At 42.0% G+C, this 16,454-nt stretch overlaps 1 protein-coding gene across 1 annotated transcript in view; it reads left to right on the top strand.

Annotated features, from left to right (window-relative positions):
* The window catches only part of NMU (neuromedin U), a 203,180-nt gene that overhangs the window by 175,985 nt on the left and 10,741 nt on the right, over nucleotides 1-16,454 (top strand). The window contains exons 6-8 of the mRNA XM_044225929.1: nucleotides 5,309-5,367; nucleotides 12,548-12,595; nucleotides 16,277-16,336. Of these exons, the coding sequence (XP_044081864.1) occupies nucleotides 5,309-5,367; nucleotides 12,548-12,595; nucleotides 16,277-16,336 (167 nt within the window). The remainder of the gene's footprint in view (nucleotides 1-5,308; nucleotides 5,368-12,547; nucleotides 12,596-16,276; nucleotides 16,337-16,454) is intronic.

The following is a 16,454-nucleotide window of genomic DNA, read 5'->3' on the forward strand; positions in this document are numbered from 1 at the left end:
GGGCACCTGCCTAGGTAAGCGGGCCCCGCGCGCCTGCCGGGCTCCCTCCACCCTCCCGCCCCGCGCCCGCCGCTTCTCGAACCTTCCCCCCGCCACCTGCCGCGCCCTCTTCCCTCCCTTTCTCGCCTCTTCCGTTCGTTTCTGGTTCTCTCCTTCCCCTCCTGCTGTGGGGCTCCCCAGCTTCTCGCCTTTGATGACCCGCGCGCGTCGCTGTCCGCGCGCGGCGAGCGGAGCAGGTGCGAGCGGCCGGGCCAGAGCGCAGTCCCCGCAGGGCCGAAATCCCCAGGCCCCCGGTGGCCTATGGTTGGCGGAAACTTGCGGGGCTCCCTCGTACTCGGGTCGTCCCTGGCCCGTGGCCGGTGAAAACTGACATAAATTAACATAGTGAAAATTAAAATGCGTTCCCTTTCACTGCAATTACTGGAGGGACTGATGGCTAAAGTAAAACGAGAGTTTTGATACTTCACCTGCTGGTGCCAGGTCAACTTGGAGAGGGCCCATCTTTAGTGAATGAGCTCCTGTTCCATCCACATAACCCGGACGGGCCCCCTTCTAGGGCCGTTCTCTGTGCCGTTTGGGTTTTGACGCACCAGATCAGGAAAAAAAGAATTGAGACTTTTTTTTTAAGATTTTATTTATTTCACACAGAGAGAGAGAGAACAAGCAGGAGGAGGGGTAGGAGGAGGGAGAAACAGACTCTCTCTGAAGCAGGAAGCCCAAGACCCTAAGATCACGATCTGAGCCAAAAGCAACGGCTTAAGGGACTGAGCAACCCAGGTGCCCTGGAGACTTTTTTTTTTAAAAAAAGAGGCAAGTGGGTAAGCCTGGCTTTCATCCTTGCTTACAGCTAAAGCCAGTGAAGGCAAATGTGACTTGATAAACAGGGACTTCCTGTTCTTGACCTAGAGAAAAGAAGTGGGAAAAGCAAAGGCGAGGTCAGGGAGGGATGTCTGAAGTTTGCAGACAAGGTAGAGCAGAGCCCAGCACCTGCCAACGGGGAGATCACTTCCCTATTCCCTAAAGGTTATTTTTCCAGGTACCTTGAGGGATCCATCCTTTACCTCCCACCTCCAACCCAGAGCTCCCCCGCCCACCCCAGGGCCATCCACTGTCTTGCTAAGAACACGAATTTTCCAACTCCACAGCAGCGTCTCTGAGTTTCCCTCTGCTCTCTTGTCAGTGAGGCAAAGGTAGGCAGACCATCTCATCATTGTCCAGAGCACTGGCGACTTGAAACCATAACTCCCCGGACCTTTCAGAGCCTGCAGGCCAGCCCTCAATTAGAGGTAGAGAGACTGAAGCAAGTCTTCTTCTCCAGTGGGTTTATTTTTATCGCAGTCCTTTCATTGTTTTGGGTTTTTTCTCCCTTTCCTGGGGGCATTGGCGAAGGGGGCAAGGAAAATGGGGCCATTTGGCTGTGGGATCTAAGCAGTCAGAAGCTAGACTTCAACCTTCTTCATCAGAGAGCCAGCAATAATACTGCATAACATATGCAAAGTAATATTAATATTTTTCTGTTTTAAATTTGTTATTAGTGGAATTAGGATGGCAGCCTTTATCTACCTTATTAAGGAGACAGATAACTACAGTTTTTTGATAATTATAGTTTTAAAAGTGTCTTTTTTTTTCTGTGAAGCAAATGTACTTGCCATGCATGTTACATGTTGTATGTTTACCGTGATATTTGCATCAGCTCGGGATAACTGCTTTTTGGGAAGAGGGGGAATTTTCAGGGCACTGGTGATCAAGCATAAACTGTGGAAAGCTGCTTTCTAAAAAGGACAAGTCTCGGGTTTTATTTCAGAAAAGACTGTTTCTGCTGGCTGGTCAATCATCTCATCAATATCCCTAGTATTTCTCAAGCAAAGGGATAAGATGCCTTTCTCACTGCACAGAGACCCCCTAGACTACCATTTTGTATCTTTTCCCCCTTTAGACCTGCTCTTGATATTTTAAAAAACCTAATCTTATCTCTCTAAAGATGTGAGGGAAAGGGGAGAGGGGAGACATAAAGTGTGATATTCCCTAGTCCCGAGTTCCTAAAAATGGCCCTGGAGGGGAAGCTCACCATGTATAACCGAACTTGGGAGATAATCTACCAAGATTAATCACAATACAGGATGCAACTGGGTGTATCTAAAAAAACAGTGAAACAAACGTCACAGAGCCAGAGGAAACTAAGACAATGTCAGTAAGTGGAGCAGCTTGGCAAAACGAGTCAGCAGAGCCTGCAACAGCAATGCGAGATGAAGAACCGGCCACAGGTTTGGTGGATGGAAACAGTTTATGCTTCAGAGAACGTTATTAAAATATAGAAGGAAATTTCCTAAAAGAGGGCACATTTTGGATAACTGCAACAGACTTTGATTTCGTTTGTGACAGCAAGTGATCAAAATACCCAAGACTGAATTAAGAAGTGGTTTTTTTTTTTTTTTTTTTTTTTTCTGGATGCCAGTATGGCTCTGTTGGTTGTGTCTGCCTTCAGCTCAGGTCATGATCTCAGGTCATGATCTCAGACTGCTTGGGATCCAGTCTTTCAGCAAGCTCTTTGCTCAGTGGGGAGCCTGCTTCTTCCTCTGCCTCTGCCCCTGCTCGTGCTCCCTCCTTCTCTCTCTCTGACAAATAAATAAAATCTTAAAAAAAAAAAACCAAAACTGCTTTTTCCTACTCAGACCCCTACTTATTGAGTAATTCTTAAAATTCAGTCAACAAGAAGTTTCTCCCTTTCAAACCCTATCCTCATTAAGTTCAAGCAATGAGTTAACACCACTTTTAGAAAATCAAATCTGTTTTTCGAAGGAAGACAAATACTAAATGATCTGACTTATATGTGGAATCTAACAAAACCCCAACAAAACAAAATCAAGCAAGGGGCACCTGGGTGGCTCAGTGGGTTAAGCCTCTGCCTTTGGCTTAGGTCATGATCTCAGGATCCTGGGATCCAGCCCGCATTGAGGTCTGCTCAGCAGGGAGGCTGCTCCCTCCGCCCCCCTTCTCTCTGCCTGCTTGTGATCTCTGTCAAATGAATAAATAAAATCTTTTTAAAAAATCAAGCAAAATATGTGAATACAGAGAATAGATGGGTGGTTCACAGAGGTGGGGAGGTGCAGGTGTGTGAAATGGGTAAACAGAGTCAAAAGGTACAAACTTCCAGCTATAAAACAGATCTGCCACGGGCATGTAATGTACAGCATGGGCACTATATGGTCTATTTGAAAGCTGCTGAGAGTAAATCTTAAAGAGTTCTCATCGCAAGAAAAAATCTGTAACTATGTATGTGATCAACTATGTATGATGTTAACTAGACTTATTGTGGTGATCATCTCACAATATATACAAATTTAGGATCATTATATTGTGAACTAATATAATGTTGTATTTCAGTTATACCCCAATAAAAAGGTCAAGGTTTCTTTCTCTTACAGAGGTGTATTGACAGATACAAAAGTTGTCTATCCATATTGTTTGCATTAGTTAGACTGTGCAACATAAGACTAAAGGTTTCACTTTACGAGATAGTAAGTAAGTATAAATACGTCAAAACTCATCAAAAACAGTGCAGTTTTCAGTATCTCGAAGATAAGGGCAATGTCTCTGACTATATTGGAGGAAGTATCTAGTACTCTTATTTGACAATATAAAGTCCATATCTAGGGTATCTTGGGGGAGAAAATCACACCTACTTTGGTTAACAGATACACAAAGGAGAGAAAAATAAGTCCCCCTAAGGTTTGGGTTTGGTACTAGAATATTAGTGGGTTTTTAAATGTTGGCTCCTCTAACTTTACACTGAGACTGTGTTTACATGTGTTGTGTAAAAGCCACAAAGTATCTCTTTTTGATTACATAAGAGCTTGGGACTAAGTTAGATAAAATGGCAATTTCTGTGTGGCCCGGGCAGGCTTGGGGGCCCGGAAGGAGGCAAGCCACGGTTGTTGGTGACATAGTGTGGACGTAGGAGAGAGATGGGCAGGCATAGGAAGAACATAAAATTGTATTCTTTGCACAGGAACACCCTGTCAAACAAACAGCAGTAAAGTGAGTGGAGAAATCAGAAGTAAATGCCGGTAAAAACTGAATCCAAAGAATGGAAGTCTTTGCGTTTTCCCTTTGCATCAATGCTTGGTTCTGGTTTGGTTCTTTAAAGTTGACTCCTGCTCTCATCCTCCATCCTCTTCCTCTCATCTCCTTGTTGTTCAAGTCTTAGTAACTGTAGACAAGCCGCGTGTCCAAGTTGTGAGGAAAAAACCAATGGCCTTTTAGACTGTTTTCCTGAGAACGTTCATATCCTCCTTCAGGAAGGATTCAGACTCGTGAAAGAGAAGCTTAGACCCAAAATGTTTCTTGGAGCTGCTTAGTTCTGTTGAATAAAGAGGCATCCTCCATTTCTTTCTTTTTTTTAAACTTAAAAAAAAAAAATTTTTTTTTTTAGAGATTTTATTTATTTGATAGAACACAGCAAGAGAGGGAACACAAGCAGGAGAGTGGGAGAGGGAGAAGCAGTCTTCCTGCTGAGCAGGGAGCAGGGAGCCTGATGTGGGGCTCAATCTCAGCAGTCTCCACACTGAGTGCAGAGCCCGACATGGGGCTTGAAGGACCCCTTGATCATGACCTGAGCAGAAACCGAGAGTCAGACACCTAACCAACTGAGCCACTCAGGTGCCCCAGCTCAGTGGGTTTTAAGTAGACTTCTAGAACTGTCCAGTTATGACAATAATACAATTTTCCATGACACTTCCCCAAAATCTGTTACGTCCATGTGCAGTCAGTCTCTATTCCTACCCCCAGCTCCAGGAAACTACCAGTCCTTCTGTTAATACAGATGTGCCCGTTCTGGACATTCCATGGAATAGAATCATACAATATTTGGGGTTTTTTTGCATCTGGCTTATTTGATTTAGCATAATATGTCTGTGATTCCTCTTCGATGCAGCATATATTAATACTTCATTCCTTTTTATTACCCAAGTAGTATTCCATATGTGCACTCCCCATGTTTTATCTCTTTTAAGATAACAGACATTTGGATTGTTTCCACTCTGGGGCTCTTAGGATAATGCTGCTATGCACATTCATAGACATGTAGAAAAAAAGAAATCCACTCTTAATGTCTTTGAAATGTTATTAAGGTTTATTTAATAATTATGTATCCTTATACTAAGTCAAATGCTGAAATATCTCGTTGAAATAGGTGGGTAATGATGTACAGTGAAAATTTAAAATGGCATCCAAAATTGAATTATATATAAACGTTTAACTTTAGAAGAAATACCATAAAAATAACATGTAAATATAACTTTATTTTCAGGTGCTCCAGTATTATCTCAAGGATTACAGCCTGAACAAGAACGACAACTGTGGAATGAGGTAAAGCATTGTCTCTATACATTAGTGGAAACTTTACCTTCTTTGAAATTATCAAATGAAATAAGATAATTGAATTTGGGGACAACCATAATTTTACTAATATTCTGATATCACAACATTCAGAATTATTATTCTTTTGAAATGAAAGAAGGAAAGATGAATAGAAACAAAACAATTACAGTAAATGAAAAAGTGAGATGGCAGAAATAAGTCCTAATAATAATTACAATAATGTGAATGTACCAAAAATACCACCTAAGGGCAGAAATTCGCAGATTGGAATTTTTTTAGAGATCCAACAATATGTTGTCTATGAAAGTCACACTTAAGGGCACCTGGATGGCTCAGTGGGTTAAGCCTCTGCCTTCGGCTCAGGTCATGATCCCAGGGTCCTGGGATAGAGACCTGCATTGGGCTCTCTGCTCAGCAGAGAGCCTGCTTCCCCCTCTCTCTGTGTCTGCCTCTCTGCCTACTTGTGATCTCTCTCTCTGTCAAATAAATAAATACAATCTTAAAAAAAAAAAAGTCACACTTTAAAAAGAAAAAAAAAAAAAGGCCAAGCAAAAAGTATGGAAAAGGACATACCAAGCATATATGAATTTCAAGAAAATTGGAGTATCAGTCTTAATATCTGATAAAATAGAATCCAGATAAACAAACCATCTTATTAAAGAGGGACCTTATTTTATGATTTTAGTAAATTATGCTCAGTATCTCAGTATGCGCAGATCTTAAATTATACTCAGTGTCTTATGCTGATAAAAGAACAGCAAGGTAGGGGCGCCTGGGTAGCTCAGTGGGTTAAGCCGCTGCCTTCAGCTCGGGTCATGATCTCAAGGTCCTGGGATCGAGTCCCTCATCGGGCATTCTGCTCAGCAGGGAGCTTGCTTCCTCCTCTCTCTCTGCCTGCCTCTCCATCTACTTGTGATTTCTCTCTGTCAAATAAATAAATAAAATTTTTAAAAAAATTAAAAAAAAAAGAACAGCAAGGTAAAAGATACAGCCATTATTAATATGTATTTTTAAAAACTCAAAATTTACTTAATATCTAATAGAACTTCAGGGGAGAATAGATCAATGAACATTTGTAGTTAGAGATTTTAATACACCTGTTCAAAACCGATGTTAAAACAAATGACATCAATAGATAGAACAAAGATATAACCATACAATTAATAAGTTTAACCTATTCTAAATATTTTTTAAAACCTACACTAAATAGTATATACATTCTTTTGGGGCATAATTGGAACATTAAACAAAAAGATGCCATGTGTTAGGGCACAAAGAAAATTTCTGCAAGTTAAAAAGGAACCATTTTAAATGTTTTCCAATCATAATGCAATAAAATTAGAAATTAACAACACAAGTGTAACTTCAGTATCCCATCTGTTTGGAAAATAAGTAACATTTTGGTAAATAATCCCAGGCTAAAGAGGAAATTACAAAATAGTTACAATTAAATGACATAAAAACATTCTAAGTCAAAGTTTGGGGGTGCCTGGCTGGCTCAGTCAGTAGAGCACGCAACTCTTAATCTCAGGGTTGTGAGTTCAAGCCCCATGTGGGGTGTAGTTGGACTAGAAATGCCTGAGAGTAAATGCTTCCACCACTAAGAATACCCCTCAATTACTGACCCAAGGAGTTGGTAGATAAATACCTCAGCTGCCTCTTCTCTCAGTTGGGATAACAGATGTGCTCTGCATTGGCTCCTAGAGTTCCCCAGACAGGCTGATCCCAGTTAGGCATGGTGGTAATGCACTCGATAACATATACTTTATGGAATTCCTTCTCTTCCCTGTTTATCTTCTTCGCTATTCCACTAGTGCTTCTGGGATCATCTCCCTAATAACCTACTCATATCCACATCACTATCTCAAGGTCTGTTTCTGGGAAAACCCTAACTAAGGCAGAAATGCACAACTTACAACCATTAAAAATCAGAGGGAAAACCACAGATTGCTTGGCAAGTGAAGGTCAGAAACTGGCTCGCTGTATGGAGAGAAATAAAACTAACACCCCACGACCATTTTGTAATGTATAAAATAACAAATCACTATGTTGCACCCTGAAATTAATACATTGTATGCCAATTATTCTTCAATTAAAAAAATGAAGGGGACTCCAAGTGGATCAAAGATCTAAATATAAAGGGTAAATTATAAGAATTAATAGAATCTATCTTTTTTATTAGGACAATATCTTCTTGAGCTAGGAGCAGGGAATGACTTCTAAAACAAAATTGCAAATATAAATCATGAGGCCAAAAAGATGATGGATTGAATTACATTAAAAGTAAAGATTTCTTTCAAAAGGACTACATTTAGAAAGTAAGAGCTTTTGAAAGATGTTGGTTGTGCCTCCGCACTGAGTGCAGAGCCTGACATGGGGCTTGATCCCAGGACCTCTTGATCATGACCATAAAATGGGTAGTAAGTGCCAACTACTACACAATCTCTAATAGCAAAAAAGCTCATAAAGTCTGTTATAAGGTTCTCTGCCTTGATATATCAAAATACATGCCAGAGGTGTAAACAAGAAGGATAATTTAGATAACAGAGATTATGTATAATTCAGAAACATTTATTTTAGCTGGAAATCATATTTCTGTGGAAATTTTTTGAAGTTAAATTTTAGATGATAAAGCTGGGAAAAAACTAGAATTGTACAACACTATAAATTCTTTTACAGGAAAAGATATTTAAAGAAATTAAGACACTAAAAGATGTGCTTTTCCGCTGGAGGTTTTAAAAATTACTGAGCTATCCAGATCCTAGAAACACGTCCTTTTCAAACCTTGTACAAAGACCTAACCATTTTCAAACAAATTCGTCAACAGACTCTACAGAGTTCTCAAAAGCAATTAGTGGCTCTTAAACCCATTAGGGCCTCAAGCCGAGTAGAAAGAACGAGTGCTTATCCAAACGGAAAGTGGGTGAGCAGTGTTGCTGTGTCTTTCAAAGAAAAAAGAACAAAGACTGAAGAGCTTTGCAATTATCTCCTAATTCGATTAATTGGTGTTTTTTCTTATTCTGATATTTTTCTCCAAACAATACTGATGCACTGATTAGTTAGCCCTTAGGTTCAAGGGTCTGCTGTTCTGGGACAAGGCCACTTCACCTCGGCAGGCAGCCTGGTCTGCAGGTGGACAACTTTGCCTTTGAGCGTGGTATCTTCAGATACCTAAGTACCACAAAAACTTTGCAGGAGGGATCGGTTCCTCCGACCCTGCTGACGCAAGCTAAGTAACATTTAAGGGTGATATATTAAAGCACTGGTCATAATTCAAGGCTTTAGCAAGGTATCTTTTTGCCTTTCCCCTCTCAACTGACTTTATTTTCTTTCTACAAGTTCAGTGCTACTTAAGGAATATTTATTGAGCACTTATTCCGGACACGTTGGATGTGCCATAGCCTGTGTGCGTATGTGTGTGTGTGTCTTTATAGTTGTGACTCTGGATTTGCATGGCATGGAAGCGGGGCAGGTGGGTGGGCAGAAGGGATGAGAGGAATTAAAAAAAAAAAATCCCGGGACTACTGGGTGGCTCAGGTGTTAAGTGTCTGCCTTCGGCTCAGGTCATGATCGCAGGGTCCTGGGATAGAGCCCCACGTGCAGGTCGGGCTCTCTGCTCCGCAGAAAGCCTGCCCCTCTCCCACTCCCCCTGCTTGTGTTCCCTCTCACTGTGTCTCTCTCTGTCAAATCAATCAATCAATCAATCAATCAAATCTTTTTTAAAATTCCCTAAATATTTGTGATATATGGAGAACATGACAGGCTCTGTAAGGATAAAAAGGAAAGAGACATTAAGACTAGTCTTCGGGGCGCCTGGGTGGCTCAGTGGGTTAAAGCCTCTGCCTTCGGCTCAGGTCATGATCTCAGGGTCCTGGGATCGAGCCCCCATCGGGCTCTCTGCTCAAGCAGGGAGCCTGCTTCCTCCTCTCTCTCTCTGCCTGCCTCTCTGCCTACTTGTGATCGCTGTCTGTCAAATAAATAAATAAATAAATCTTTAAAAAAAAAAAAAGACTTTGGTCTTCTATAATATTGTATACCTTCCTCATTCTCTAGATTAGAGAATCATATGTTAGAGTACATGTTCATCTTGGAAGCAATAGGAGCATGAGGAATTATGGGCAAAGAGAGTATGATTATCCCCTTTTCTGTATAGTATAAGAATGGAAACAAAATTAACCTGATCAACAAAGAATTCCGAGACGTTATGCCATAAACAGGACTCCAGTTATATTATCCCAGACAGACGAGAAATCAGTACCATTTTTTCCAGTCCCAGTTTAAAAGGCCACCAAAGAAATAAATGCCATAAACTACTCCAGACATCCAGCTTTAGTGCTAAACTTCACAGCACAGTTCTTTAATGATTAATATAAATCTCTTCTGCTACAGTTTAAAGTCTTTCAATTTTTCTCTTTAGGATAAAGACTGAAAACAGCTGTCAACTGTAGTTCACTAAACCTTATTTTCTTAATCTGTAAAGATTTCTTTATTTCAACCACAGCAGCTAACATTCTCCACTTCTAACTACAGCCATGACAAAAATACAATGGTTTTTTGTCGTATTGCCACCTCCTTTTTCATAAAGATGATTTGATATCACGTTTTATCTATAGAATTCAAAATGTTCCTTAGTACTACAAAACATGGGTGATTCCCCGAACATCTATTTCATGGTAACGTACATCAGTGTTATCAGTCAGCCACAAACAATATCTCCATTTAGATTTTCATCATACGGTGTGTATTATATTGTTGTTAATCTTCAAAGGAAAATTAGATATGCACAAATCCCACTGAATGAAGAAGGCTGTCATGTTATCTTTGCTTTAGGCACAATCATCCACGTGATTTCATACACCCACGAGAAGTACAGGTATTTCATAAAGTGATTGGACTGTAGAAATACATTAAAATTTGCTAGTTACAAATACCAAAAAGGGTCAGTATGAAAAAACATGTTGTCATTAATTATGCTTGTCCAAAAATCCATCCCCTTTACCTTTTAAAGCAGACTAGCAAATATGTTATCTACACATTTAACTCATATTCCCTATAATAAATATTCTGACTTAAAGTAATGTCTGAAAAGAGTGATTGACTTACTTCTACTGTTAACTGTGACATTTATTGACATTTGTTGTTCCATGAAATACTTCTCTAAATTTTTTCTATCTGTAAAGTTATTTTCCTTTAGGCACTCCCTCTTGTTTTCTTTTTTTTTTTTTTTTTAAGATTTTATTTATTTATTTGACAGAGAGAGATCACAAGTAGAGAGGCAGGCAGAGGGAGGGGGGAAGCAGGCTTCCTGCTGAGCAGAGAGCCCAATGTGGGGCTCGATCCCAGGACCCTAAGATCATGACTTGAGCCCAAGGCAGAGACTTTAACCCGCTGAGCCACCCAGATGCCCCTCCCTCGTGTTTTCTAAGGTGTATTTTTTTTTTTTTTAAATAAAGGTCTTTCCTCTTTCATTACATTTCTAGAGTTTGAACCTAGTGTGACTTTGGGGACACTGAGTAATGACTGAATTTCAGTAAAAGGCTTTGCCACTTTCTTCACATGTTACGGTTTCTCTCCTGTGTGAGATCTATGATGGTGAGTAAGTTGTGAGTTCCAGTAAGAGGCTTGCCACAAATCTTTCTGTTTGCAAGGTTTCTCCTCAGTTTGAACTCCGTGTTGTGAATAAGGGTTGAGAAGTCCTTAAAGATTTTACCACATCCTTTACTAATAAGGCTTCTCTCTAATTCCATGATACTGAATGAGGTTTCACCACTGATCAAAGGGCTTCCAGATTCTTTATATTTGTAAAATTTCACTCCAGTATAAATTCTCTGGTAATGACTCAGGGATTAGCATTGTTTAAAGTCTTGCCACATTCTTTAACTGACACTCAAGACTTACTCAACAGCCAAGAGTTCAGAAATCTATAAACTTGATAAATGTGGGGTGATGCTTAACCATCCATCAGTGCTCAACAACTATCAGAGTATCAATCATGAGGAAGAACTTCACCTGTGTAGCAAACTGAGACAGGCTTTACAGAGGAGTCAAACATAAAAAACTACCACAGCCTATAGGGGAAGAGAAGGAAAAATAAAATAAGGTGAATCAGAGAGGGAGATGAACCATAAGAGACTCTTAACCCTAGGAAACAAACGGAGGGTTGCTGGAGGGGAGGTGGGTGGGGGATGGGACAGCTGGATGATGGACGTTAAGGAACATTAAGGAGGGCACTTGAATAAGGAGCACTGGGCGTTGTATGCAACTGATGGATCATTGAGTTCTACCTCTGAAATAATATAGTATATGTTAATTAATTGAATTTAAATAAAAAAATTTTTTTAAACTACCAGAGGCTTTATAACGCAGAGAGAATAGATCAATACAGTGGGTTTGAGGAAAAGTTTAAGCAAGGCTCAAATATACGTCTGAGGACTCACTTTCCAGAGAACCATTATAAATGTAGTAAATGTGCGAAGGTCTTTCCTGAAAGCTCAGAACTTATAATACATGAGAGTATCCGTTTTGGAGAGAAACCTTATAAATGTCATGAATGTAGGGAAAATTTTAGCCAGTCCTCCAAACTTGCTGAACATCAGAGAATTCAGGTTGGAAAAGCCCATATAGATGTAATAAATCTGGGAAAGTCTTTGGTCAGTGGTTACGTCTAAGTAGATGGACGACAGCCCGAACTGGAGGAAAACTTACAAAAGTGAAGAGTGTGGCAAAATCTTGACTGATTCCGTAGTAAACCACTGAACTCCACCCCTTTCCTACTGCTGGCTCCTTCCTAGAGAACTGGCAGCTGTTGTGTAGAGTTTTTTCTGTGTCTTATGTATCATTTAGCACTTATGCTATTATGTTAATTAATTAATTTTTTAAAAGATTTTTTATTTTTTATTTTTTTGTCAGAAAGAGAGATCACAAGTAGGCAGAGAGGCAGGCAGAGAGGAGGAAGCAGTGAAGCAGAGAGCCAGGACCCTGGGACCACAACCCAAGCCGAAGGCAGAGGCTTTAACCCACTGAGCCACCCAGGCGCCCCTTATCATGTTAATTTAGATGAAGCGATCAGATTTACATAATAAAGAACCACAGGATAACAGGGTGCTTCTTAATTTTGAGGCCATTCTTTCGATTTCCAAGCTGTAACTGGCATTTTTCTTTTCCACAGATAGATGACGCTTGTTCGGCCTGGCTGTCCCTTGATTCTCAGCCTCAGGTAATTCCCATTGGAGGTGTTTTTGTAGCGACATACGTAGGTGTCACTCCATTTCTCCCTCTGGACCTGTCATTACTTTATGGACTCATTAAAACATGTCAACACTTTAGAAATCCTTACATCATCGGCAGGTAATAATCAGTTCTGTGAGTTTATGTTGTGAGGTCATCCCGGGGCCTTTCTCTCTAAGGGAAATAGATTTACAGATAATATGCACATATTTTGGAAATGAAAATGCTAATTTCAAAATCAAATTCTGCGTTAGGTTAAAAATAACGTATCTGTTGTTGCATTTGGAGGCTAATATCCTCTCCCTCAACTGAGTGTGAAACCCACAGAGAGAGAAACATGGAGTCAGACTTACCGAGGTCGAAGTGTCACTGTAACAGCGAAGTCACTTTACGAAGGTGGCCTTAGATCTGATACCAAGTGTGTTGCCTAAAACTACTCCCAGAATTGAAACTGGACTTGGAGGGTGATTTGAGGCCTCCGGGCAAGTCAGGTTTCCAGGCACAGGGCAGAGACCCAACAAGAACACCAGCCAGAGTGGCTCCCGAGGAGGAAAGGGCTGAAGGGAGCATGCCCAGTTCCCTCTTCCCAGTCGACGATCAGCGAACTCCCGCCTCTTCCACAGGCAAGAGTTCAGAGATGGTGGGGAAGTGAGGAGTGTTCGTGTAGTTTGTGTACGTGGAAGCACGAGGCGTTGACAGCAAGCGTGCCCTCTCCACACCTTCTCGATGGGGTGCGCTGCCTTCTGTCCGCTGCTCCGCTCCCTAGTGTGGGTGCAGCAGAGTTAGCCTCAGTGTGCTGCCTTTGTTCCTCAGGATCACTAGTTTCCTGGCCGGAGAGGAGGGCTCAGCCTCTTTCAGACCAATCAGTGGCGTGCTTGCGGCCGAACTACTAACTGTGAAGCCCCCATGTAAACCCTCTGTGGTCTGGCTAAGGTGACGTGCTATGCCAAGGTCACGTCGTCCTTCCAGAATGTCATCATGGCCGAGGTGGAGAAGCAGCCTCGTGCAGTGCTCTATTCCTCCTGCCTTGTCCCATCCCCCAGTCTGCAGGCGAGCTCAGGGCATTAGATGGAAAAGCAAGACCAGGATCACAATAGATGACATTTATGAATAATATTTCAAGGTGCTGGAAAAGCACTAACAGCTTATAACATAGGATGGATGTTAATCAGTGTATAATGCAGAAGCATGCATTTAAAAGTCAGGAACACCCTTGGAGTCGTCTTATTTCTTCAGTACTAAATGGATGAATTTAAAACACTCATTTAGACCCCATGAAGCCAGACGAAGCTTTTGCTGGATTTGGAGACTGCACCTTTTGAGGAGAGCTTTGGTAAATTTACTATGGAATCATTTACGTTGACTGATACAACTTTTATTTTTTATTTATTTTTTTTTTAACTTTAAAAAAAAAAGATTTTATTTATTTATTTGACAGAGAGAGATCACAAGTAGGCAGAGAGGCAGGCAGAGAGTGGGGGCAGGGAAGCAGGTTCCCTGCTGAGCAGAGAGCCAGATGTGGGACTTGATCCCAGGACCCTGAGATCATGACCTGAGCCGAAGGAAGAGGCCTAACCCACTGAGCCATGCAGGCACCCTACTGATACAACTTTTTAAAAAATCATTACTTTTCACATTAACTATAATTTTACCGTTTGTGTGATTATCTGAACATTCACATACAAAGTATTCACATTCAAAACATTTTTACCAAAGAGGAAAGAAAGGATCTTTGAAGTCCACAAATAAAAAATAAAATATTAAAAACAGTATGAGAAAAATGCTTAAAGAATAGTTGTAGCTCAGAGAATCATGGCTTCATGAGAAGAGTGGGTGGAGAAAATGCAACATGTTTTGAAACCTTTTCCATCAAACTTCGGTCCTGTTGCCAAGCCTCGTCCAGCTTCTAAGCTGTTCTTAGGAGACACTGAATTTATTCTTCTGTGTGTTAAGAGACACATGACATCACTAGATATTTTCTTTTTATTGTTTTGTATTTTACAGCATTTCTACATGGGTCATAAACGGAGGTTTCAGGAATTTGTTTCCAGATTTTTATGGAGTGACCTATGTACCCAACCCCAAAGGGAAAAAGTGGGAAGGAGTGTATCAGTGTTACTCTCTCTCATCTGACCCCCCATCCCAGCTGTAGGCTTAATGGCCAATGCCAAGGCCACACAGCAAGGTCTGCAGGCCAGAGGGCCAAGCCCCCAGGCTACCCCGGACTAACTGCTGGCCACGTGTGGTTCTAAGCACGTGACCGTCTCCTAGAACCTCCCTGTCCTTCTCATGCCCCCGTTTTAAGGACGGAATGCGAATTAGGTATATGAAAGTGTTTTGCAATTTGCTGAAGCACTACGAAAATAGGATCCATTTCATGCACTACGAAAATAGGATCCATTTCATATTATTCCTAAATATCCCCACAACGTGCCTGGCAGGCAAACAAATGGAAGAGAGCAAAGCAGACCTCCGAAGCGCTAGGGAGGATGCTCCGGGAAGCCGATCCGGGCTCTGCCTGGATCCCTCGCTACAAGCCACACGGTCACCATGCGCTGTTGTTGCAAGGGCTAGACCGTCGCTGGCCCCGAACAATCCTTTATGGCGTGTCTTCCCAACGAAGAGTAACTGCTGTTGTAAATCCAGCTTTACAGGCCACACATTCTTTACTGCTCTTACTGCTAGCTAATTGCCACGTACCTGGCACCGTGCTGAGGGCTCCGCCTCCACCTAATCCTTCCAAGAACTCTCCGCAGGGATGTTGTCATCCCAGACTGGTGGCTGAAGACCGTGAAGTTCAGAGAGCTTAGATAAGCAGCCCAGGGGGCCACCACTGAGGAACAGAGCTGGCTGGGATTGCACGGCTCTAGAATTTGAGGCAGCTCAGCTCCGCAGCCCACGTTTTCAACGACTAATTCTACAGCTTCCCGCGCCCCCAGCACGGTTCCAGCTCCTCCGTCCTTCTGTTCTGCGTTTATTAAGTAATCGATTGTTCGTGATGCTAGTGTGCTGAATCCTGTGCAAAGCAGGTTTCGCCCCTGCTTGTCCATTTGTGTTACTCCTCACCACACCCAGCCGGCGCCTAACCGCAGGGAGCCCTGCCCTACTTCTGGGCTCAGATGCTTCGACAAACCTGATCCCGGGGTGTGCAGTCAGCAGCCTGGAAGGGTGGTAACTCAGATTAGGGGCACCGTGCGCGGCTTCCTCCCCTCCCATTGTTCGGGAGCCATTGGAGGATTTTTAAATGAACCAATAATGAGTAATTCGGTGAGGCTCACAGCTTTGGCATGTACATTGAGATTCTGCTACAAGCCGGGAAGAATAATCCCTCTTTTGGCCCTGTTCTCCGTTCTCTCGGTCTTAGAATTTCATGGGGTCTTAGCAAGTGCTGAGAACTATGTAACTGGACCAGGGCGGGAGCCCCCATCCACGCGCATGCCCAGCACACAACATTCTCCCCCCGCTGGTTGCAAGGAAGGTTTTACTTTTAGGAGCCAAGTGTTTGTCATGAGAGAAACCAAGGGATTCCTACAGAGTTTTAGTGGGACACGAAGGATTTTGTTCTGGGTATTTGCAATATCCTTGCGCGCCTAACATTCCACAACTCTCTCTTCCAAGTAAATGATGCGAAAGCAAAAGCCTGGCCTGTGTATCTTCTTGTTTTCTTTAGGCATCCAACGCACTGGAGGAGCTTTGCATCACAATTATGGGGACTCTACCAAAGCCCCAGGTAAGGTTGAAATAGTGTTTTATTTATAGGCAAAAAATTGTTCAGTGATACCTTGGAATTCCTTCTGGAAGAAAGTATGCCCAGTTTCGGGAGCAGTTCGTGAAGAGCTAGAAGAGCC

The sequence above is a fragment of the Neovison vison genome, chromosome 11 (genome assembly GCF_020171115.1).
Source record: "Neovison vison isolate M4711 chromosome 11, ASM_NN_V1, whole genome shotgun sequence".
NCBI lineage: Eukaryota > Metazoa > Chordata > Mammalia > Carnivora > Mustelidae > Neogale > Neogale vison.